This window comes from Heterodontus francisci, chromosome 32 (genome assembly GCF_036365525.1).
Source record: "Heterodontus francisci isolate sHetFra1 chromosome 32, sHetFra1.hap1, whole genome shotgun sequence".
Classification (NCBI taxonomy): Eukaryota; Metazoa; Chordata; class Chondrichthyes; order Heterodontiformes; family Heterodontidae; genus Heterodontus; species Heterodontus francisci.
This window is the reverse complement of record NC_090402.1, coordinates 7,871,759-7,880,789: the sequence shown is the minus strand read 5'-3', so window position 1 is coordinate 7,880,789 and position 9,031 is coordinate 7,871,759. Positions and strand designations below refer to the sequence as shown.

The 9,031-nt window shown below is 48.8% G+C and overlaps 1 protein-coding gene across 1 annotated transcript in view; it reads right to left on the bottom strand.

Moving 5' to 3' along the window:
* The window catches only part of LOC137347455 (nuclear pore complex protein Nup214-like), a 163,338-nt gene that overhangs the window by 146,791 nt on the left and 7,516 nt on the right, over window positions 1-9,031 (bottom strand). The window contains exons 3-4 of the mRNA XM_068011898.1: window positions 4,360-4,511; window positions 1,551-1,794 (exon numbers count right to left, since the gene is read on the bottom strand). Coding sequence (XP_067867999.1) covers window positions 1,551-1,794; window positions 4,360-4,511 — 396 coding nt within the window. The remainder of the gene's footprint in view (window positions 1-1,550; window positions 1,795-4,359; window positions 4,512-9,031) is intronic.

Below are 9,031 nucleotides of genomic sequence, written 5' to 3'. Positions count from 1 at the left end.
TAGAGAGGGAGAGGGGGGGTAGAGAGGGAGAGGGGGGGTAGAGAGGGAGAGGGGGGGGTAGAGAGGGAGAGGGGGGGTAGAGAGGGAGAGGGGGGGTAGAGAGGGAGAGGGGGGGGTAGAGAGGGAGAGGGGGGGGTAGAGAGGGAGAGGGGGGGGTAGAGAGGGAGAGGGGGGGTAGAGAGGGAGGTAGAGAGGGAGAGGGGGGGGTAGAGAGGGAGAGGGGGGGTAGAGAGGGAGGGGGGGTAGAGAGGGAGAGGGGGGGAAGAGAGGGAGAGGGGGGGTAGAGGGGGAGAGGGGGGGTAGAGAGGGAGAGGGGGGGTAGAGAGGGAGAGGGGGGGTAGAGAGGGAGAGGGGGGGTAGAGAGGGAGAGGGGGGGTAGAGAGGGAGAGGGGGGGTAGAGAGGGAGAGGGGGGGTAGAGAGGGAGAGGGGGGGTAGAGAGGGAGAGGGGGGGTAGAGAGGGAGAGGGGGGGTAGAGAGGGAGAGGGGGGGTAGAGAGGGAGAGGGGGGGTAGAGAGGGAGAGGGGGGGTAGAGAGGGAGAGGGGGGGTAGAGAGGGAGAGGGGGGGTAGAGAGGGAGAGGGGGGGTAGAGAGGGAGAGGGGGGGTAGAGAGGGAGAGGGGGGGTAGAGAGGGAGAGGGGGGGTAGAGAGGGAGAGGGGGGGTAGAGAGGGAGAGGGGGGGTAGAGAGGGAGAGGGGGGGTAGAGAGGGAGAGGGGGGGTAGAGAGGGAGAGGGGGGGTAGAGAGGGAGAGGGGGGGTAGAGAGGGAGAGGGGGGGTAGAGAGGGAGAGGGGGGGTAGAGAGGGAGAGGGGGGGTAGAGAGGGAGAGGGGGGGTAGAGAGGGAGAGGGGGGGTAGAGAGGGAGAGGGGGGTAGAGAGGGAGAGGGGGGTAGAGAGGGAGAGGGGGGTAGAGAGGGAAGGATGGAATAAAAGACAACACGTGAAACCTCCAGGGACAATTACAACCCCAGCCGAGCCACACATTTCACTATTTCCCAACAGCACACTCGTGAAAGAGTGGGAAGAGAGCAGATGGAGTAGTGAGGGTGCACCTCGAACATGCTGCCTCACGAGTTGGCTGGACAGAGCTTCACACCCATGGGTTTCGCCCTGTGACGTCGAGTTGGAGGCTCCAAACAGAGGGCAGGTTTATATCCAGGAATAAACTGGAAGCTGGGATGGGGACGAAACAGATCAGAGCAGTGCTCATCCTGAACATTTGTTTCCTGGGACAGGTTGCTGAGCCGAGGCAAGAGCTTGGGGCAGAGAACAAGTACGCATTCACACACACAATTATACTGTTACGCATTACGAGATCAAAAGTCATCAATTTTCTAGTCAAACCTACCCGAATATCACTTGTAAAAAAAAAGCTACCAACATTTTATTGCAGATCAGTGAGTAATAAACTCAATGTGGGTCATCTACTTAAACACCACAAAACAGTGAACCGTACGATAGGTTAACACTCACCCCGCAGAAATCGAAACCTACACCCTCTGGGTCGCGCTAATGGCATCAGCCACAGCGTACAAATTACACAATATCAGTACATTTCGTGCCTCTAAGTAGGGGGTATCGTGTATAACAAAGGCAATACCTACATGAAGTGATGCCACTTGTGGGTGGAAGGCTGGCATGCTGCTTAATGATGTCAGTAACTTCCAATATGGTCAAGCTTCCGTCAGACTGGCAGACGGCCAGGATGGAGGGCACAGTGGGATTCCATTTTAAATCTGTCACCGTGCACTTTGTTTCTGGCTTGTAGTACACAAACGGTCGCTTCTGCTGTTTATCCTACAATAACAAGAGCTTACATTTATATAGAGCCTTTTGTCGTACTAAAACATCCCAAGGTGCTTCACAGGAGTGTAATCAGACAAGCCTTGAAATCGAGCTAGTCTAATGGTCACCATGAAACCATTGTTGTAAAAACCCATCTGGTTCACTAATGCCCTTTAGGAAAGGAAATCTGCTGTCCTTACCTGGTCTGGCCTACATGTGACTCCAGGCCCACAACAATGTGGTTGACTCTTAAATGCCCTCTGAAATGGCCTAGCAAGCCACTCAGTTCAAGGACAATTAAGGATGGGAAATAAATGCTCGCCAGCGACACCCACATCCCATGAACGAATAATAAAAAAAAGGAGATATCAGGACAGATGACCAAAGGCTCAAAGGGATAGGATTTTCAGGAGCATCTTAAAGGAGGAGAGTTGGAGAGTTTCAAGATAGGATTTCTAGAGCTGAGGGCCTCGGCAGCTGAACACACGACAACCAACGGTGAACTGATTAAAACTGGGGATGCTCAAGATGCCAGAATTGGAGAAATGCAGAGAACTCAGACATTTGTAAGGCTGAAGACTGTTACAGAGATAGGGAGGGGTGAGACCAAGGAGAGATTTGAAAACAAGGATGAGAATTTTGAATAATCACCTTTCATTAATATCAATTCAGTGATAATAAATGGGCCCCATTTAATAACCCCCACGTTCATTCTCCACACATATGGTGGGGACGTTGAACGTAACAATGAAATTGGGACAAACGCACAGCAGGAATAAACCACAAGAAAAATTATATATTTAATATAATTAAAACCAGAGGCAAAAAAGTTTGTATTTGTCAATTGAAATTCATAAATCACATTACTCATTTGTGAGATAGGCAGGACGTGCTTTTGGCTTGACGGCAGCATCCTGTTAGTGGCGCACAACACATGTTGCTATTGCATAGTAGCAGCATGAAACAGCTAGCTTCACCGATTGCTCACATTTTTGGGATACATTACACTTCCAGGGTAATTTGAGGGAGACTGGGCACTTTTAAATTTATATGAATTTCAATGCCAGTGTGAAGCTTGGTATCTAGGCCGTAAGTCCCAAAGACTGGCGGATCATATCAAACAGCATGTCCCTTCTGCTGTTCGCAGCGGGCAAGGTACAGGCCGTACCCAACCAGCCCTTGCTTGCAAAACTCAAAACACAGTGTCCAACATTAGATGTGATTCCGTGATTGGACAACATTTGCTAAATAATCCTCAGTGTGCTAAGAATTACGCTTAGAACCAATATAAGGTTGTCAGGAGGGCTCGCAGTGTGGCACATTTGCGTGTACTGGAAGCTACATATATTAATACACAGGGCCCAGTTCTTTGCAGACATAAAGTATATGTACAAACATTGCGCCTGTTTCAGCTGAATAAAATAAGTGATAGCCATTCGCTGGTTCATTCCTCAGGGCAATGCGTTGACCAGAGAAAGGTTGCCCGGTTTAAATCTTAAAAAAATTTTGGCAGTTAACTGTCAGTCACTGTAAACTGGTGCATTCTCCATGGCAATGCCTCTACCAATTAGAGTTCACTTACCAACCAATCAGCATTCTCTTCTCATGCAGTATAAGTTGTTGTTTTCCCTTACATTGGTTATTCTTGCGGGTTGTCCTGATGAGTGCAAGACGAAAAGCTTCGACAACATGTCTCTATTTTCAGCAATCTCAGTACTGAAATTTTCAACTGACACCCCCCCACCCCAGTCTCAACAGCTTCACAGGGAAATCAGCTGGGAGCTCAGTTCATGGTTCTCTCACCTCTTGAGTCAGAAGGTCATGGGTCTGAATTCCACCCAAGTGCCAACCTAGGCCGACAGTTCAGTGAAGCAGTGAGGGAGCACTAAACTGTCAGAGATGGCTAAACAGATGTGTTCCAGTCATCAAGGCGGCACTGGCTGCCCTTTTGGCCAACATCTCTCAACAAACCCAGGAGAAAACACACATGACAACTACATCCATCTACATTACAACAGAGGCCGTGTCTCAAAACACTCCATTCTATGTCCAAAGGGAGCACTGTGACAGAGGGATTGCAATGTCCCTGAAAGTACACCAACATTCAGCTAAAGGGAAGCAAAGACACTGGCACAGACCAATTGGGCCAAATGGCCTGTTTCTGGGCTATAAAAACTGTGTAATATTTATGTGCAGAGCCTTGGAGCATCTGAATGTGGCCATCACTGACCAGGCCAGCATTCATCATCCATCCCCAGTTGCCCCGGTCTAGTGGTGGAGGAGCTTCTTCTAGAACCACTGGTAACGGTTTGATACCTTTAAGACTTCAGCGAAGGGGAAAGAACAAGGGGAGCGAGAAAAATTGGACAGCACAGAGAGGATGGACCGAACAGCCTCCTTCCACGCTGTATGATTCTGTGGTATTACAAGACCAGTAAACATCACCACTACACTCCTGTTATGCAGTGCTTGGTAAATGCAGGTTCCTCGGTGAACTCCACTTGGACAGCGAGTGTCCAAAACCGAGTACGAAGCAGTGGCAAAGCTATGCTGCACGTGGAGGAAATCAGTACTCACCTTGTTTACAAACGTTCGCACATCAAAAAAGGCGATAACCAGCCCATACTCCTCCGACGACATAGCGACAGACAGGGTGAAATCATCACAGTTGAGGGCAATGTGGTGCACTGGGAGCTTCATATTAACCGACATGAAAGGTGCATCTTCGACTGGAACGAGAGAATAGGGTCAGGTTTAGACACACACCGACCAGGGTGCAGCAGGCCTTCAACTGGGTTCAGACAACGACCAACTGCCCACTCGCATTAAAGACAACACAGGATCACAGCGAGGCCGCCATTTTTCAACATAACTTGCAGCTTGGGAATCAAAGAAAATTCTGCCAACTAACACCTTTTAAGGAAGGGGTAAAAATAGGAGAGAGAGAGACACACACACATAAGAATGCAAGTCAATCCAACACACAATTAACATTTTCATACTGCTCATGAGAGTAGTTTCAGCTCTGGTTGATTTATTCCGAGCACAATCCCAGGTTTACAATGACACTCCACACATCCCTCCTTATACTACAGGCCTTTTGGCATAGGAGCAGGAGGCCATTCAGCTCAAATTCCGCAAATCAATTCAATCAGATGATCAGCACCTTCATTCCATTTAGCTGCCTTAGTTTCACATCCATTGATACCTATCCCCAACAAACATCTATTGATCTCAGTCTTGAAAGATTTTAGCTGACCCAGTATTTCACTCCAAAATGGCCCAGATCTAATTTTAAGATCAAACCCCGCGTTCTGGTTTCCCATCACTGGAGGAAATTTCTCGGCACTGACGCGATTGAATCCTTTTATGTCTTAAACACCCCAATGAGATCAGCCCTCAATCTCCTAAACGCGAGCAGTCGTGTTTATAAAACCTGTCCCCATAATTCCAAAGTATTTCCAGCACAGAAACAGGACATTCAGCGCAACAGGTCCACATCAGCTATTTTTCTTCTTTGGCCCCCTTGTCTCGAGACACAATGGATACGCGCCTAGAGGTGGTCAGTGGTTTGTGAAGCAGCGCCTGGAGTGGCTATAAAGGCCAATTCTAGAGTGACAGACTCTTCCACAGGTGCTGCAGATAAAATTGGTTGTCGGGGCTGTTACACAGTTGGCTCTCCCCTTGCACTTCTGTCTTTTTTCCTGCCAACAGCTAAGTCTCTTTGACTCACCACGCTTTAGCCCCGCCTTTATGGCTGTCCACCAACTCTGGCGATCGCTGGCAACTGACTCCCACGACTCGTGATCAATCTCACAGGACTTCATGTCACGTTTGCAGACATCTTTAAAGCGGAGACATGGGCGGCCGGTGGGTCTGATACCAGTGGCGAGCTCACTGTACAATGCGTCCTTGGGGATCCTGCCATCTTCCATGCGGCTCACATGGCCAAGCCATCTCAAGTGCCGCTGGCTCAGTAGGGTGTATATGCTGTGGATGTTGGCCGCCTCGAGGACTTCTGTGTTGGAGATACAGTCCTACCACCTGATGCCAAGGATTCTCCGGAGGCAGCGAAGATGGAATGAATTGAGACATCGCTCTTGGCTCATATATGTTGTCCAGGCCTCGCTGCCGTAGAGCAAGGTACTGAGGACACAGGCTTGATACACTTGGACTTTTGTGTTCCGTGTCAGTGCGCCATTTTCCCACACTCTCTTGGCCAGTCTGGAAATAGCAGTGGAAGCCTTTCCCATGCGCTTGTTGATTTCTGCATCGAGGGACAGGTTACTGGTGATCGTTGAGCCTTGGTAGGTGAACTCTTGAACCACTTCCAGAGCGTGGTCACCGTTATTGATGGATGGAGAATTTCTGATGTCCTGTCCCATGATGTTCGTTTTCTTGAGGCTGATGGTTAGGCCAAATTCGTTGCAGGCAGCCGCAATCCTGTCGATGAGTCTCTGCAGACACTCTTCAGTGTGAGATGTTAATGCAGCATCGTCAGCAAAGAGAAGTTCCCTGATGAGGACCTTCCGTACTTTGGTCTTCGCTCGAAGACGGGCAAGGTTGAACAACCTGCCATCTGATCTTGTGTGGAGGAAAATTCCTTCTTCTGAAGACTTGAACGCATGTGAGAGCAGCAGGGAGAAGAAAATCCCAAAAAGTGTAGGTGCGAGAACACAGCCCTGTTCCACGCCACTCAGGATAGGAAAGGGGTCTGATGAGGCGACGCTATGCTGAATTGAGCCTTTCATATTGTCATGGAATGAGGTGATGATACTTAGTAGCTTTGGTGGACTAAGCTACTAAGTATCATCACCTCATTCCAGGACAATATGAAAGGCACATCAGCCTTTAACTTAATTTAACCATCCAAGGTCCAGTAACATTCTGATGAATCTACAATACGCCCCCTTCCATGATTATATCCTTCCTGAGGTTTGGTGCCCGGAATTGAACACAGAATTCCATATGGGGTCTGACCAAGACTTTGTACAACTGAAACATCACTTCCTCACATTTGAATTTTAACCCCTTGAAATAAAGGCCAGTATTGCATTCAGTTTTCAGCACCTATGCACCAGCTTTTACTGATCTGCCTAAACGGTCACCCAAATCCCTTTGCTCCTCCACAGCTCCTAGGCGCTCACCATTAAGAAAATATTCCCATTTGTCTTTCTCAGATCAAAAGTGAATGACCCCATACCTCCACACATTTGAACTCCATTTGCCACAGTTCTGTCCACTCACTTAGACTGTCTATTATAACTTGCTGGTCCCAACTACACAACTTATTGTGCCTCCTAATTTAATGTCATCTGCAAACTTGAATAGTTGGTATCCTTCTATCTACGAAAGATGATGGACACACATCAACAATCCATTTAGATGGAGTGTCTTCTCTTGGTGCACCTTTGTTGATGGCTGCGAAGGCCAATCCTAGAGAGGCAGGTCCTGCCACAAGTGCTGCACGTGAAGCTGCCAAGTGACACGATGAGTTTTTGACTTTGGCATCTGTTGCTGAGCTGCTGGAGCCACTGGCTATCATGGTAGTCCATGGGATGTGTCGCCATTTCCCACTTTCGCCAGCTAGAGACTCAAGTGCGAAAGTCAACCTCTGGGGCCTTCATGACACACTTGCAAAGATCCTTGAAGCGGAGCTTTGGGCGCCCCACTGGTCATCTGGTCCTGACTAACTCACCATACAGAAGGTCCTTGGGTATGTGACCGTCTCCCATCCTGCGGACGTGTCCGATCCACTAAAGCCACCTCTGTTTGATTAGTGTCAACACACTTGGGAGCTCTGCCTTTGAGAGGAGTGCTGCGTTTGTGATTTTGTCCTGCCAGGATATACCCAGAATGCACCGCAGACAGTGAAGATGGAAATTATTGAGCTTCTTTTCCTGGTAGCTGTAGGTCGTCCACATTTCACAGCCATACAGCAGGGTGCTGAGAACACAGGCCTTATAAACCATCAGCTTGGTCCTTCATCCAAGTCATTAGTATATCTGGTGAAAAGCTGAGGCTCCAGTACAGGGCCTGAGGAATAGCACTTGTCACATCCCTCTCTCTAGATTAGCTCCATCTACCACTCTCCTGAAAATGGACAGCCGTTCCCCTGAGACCTTTAGGCACAACTCCGCACAGGGAATGGGCTTACTCTTTTTCGCCTCCCCATCGATTTCCAACATTATTCTCCCTCTCCCTCATCCCAGGAGGCAATCCTTGCCTGGGGTTGGAGGGAAAGACATTGGTTCTCGATCTTTCTGTACTGGAGACCGCCTGGCAATACTGACATGCACCCGAGGGGAGACACCTTCTTCATGGCTCCTAGGAACACTCCAATAACTCACCAAAGTGACTATTCTCCATGTGTGAGATTGGAGAAGTTGTTACAGGGCTATTTGACTGTATTGGACCCATCCCTGTCTATGACATCCACACACATCAAGCAGCAGTCACTGGACAGCAACTGGAAACAGGAGCCCTGGTGTGATACACGCCACCAAACCCAAAGAGCCAGTGCCAATCGTAGTTACCGTGGCAGTCAACTCAACACAAAACAGGGATTAAACCCAAGACTATGCTGATCTGTGTGGATTGGCATCTTAATTAGCTGAGGCAGTCGGTGGAGAGCGGGATACACTTAAGTGGACTATTCGACTGCATAAATCATCACAACCGACACTCGACCTAGTCTTTTACAGGATGTCCCTATATCATGACAATATACACTGATCAGAATCAGCTAATGTGGACTGTTTTTGCCCCTATCTTCGTCACCACGCGCACCCTTGACACACACCCTCCCCCCCCCGCTCAAACCCCAACTGACTTTAGGCCCCAGGACCAACTGCAGCTCCTCCGCTGTCAGCCCTGATCTCGCCAGCAACTGGGCTGCATATTGTCCAAGCACAGAGGAACAGGAGGAGGTCATTCAGCCCACCAGCCCGTCCTGCCATGCAACAAGATTATGGCTGATCTATTACTTAACTCCATCCACCAACCTTGACTCCATATCCTTTCATACGCCATTAGTCACATTTCAATTACATATTAATTGAGCCCCAGCATCTATTGCTTTTTATGGGAGAGTGTTCCACATTTCTACCACCCTTTGCGTGATGAAATGTTCCCCAACTTTGCTCCTGAATGGCCTGGATCTAATTTGTCCACAACCCAGCAGCAAAAAGGTTCCATCTTAATTCCTTTCAAAATTCTAAAAACCACAATCAAATCACTCGTTAACATT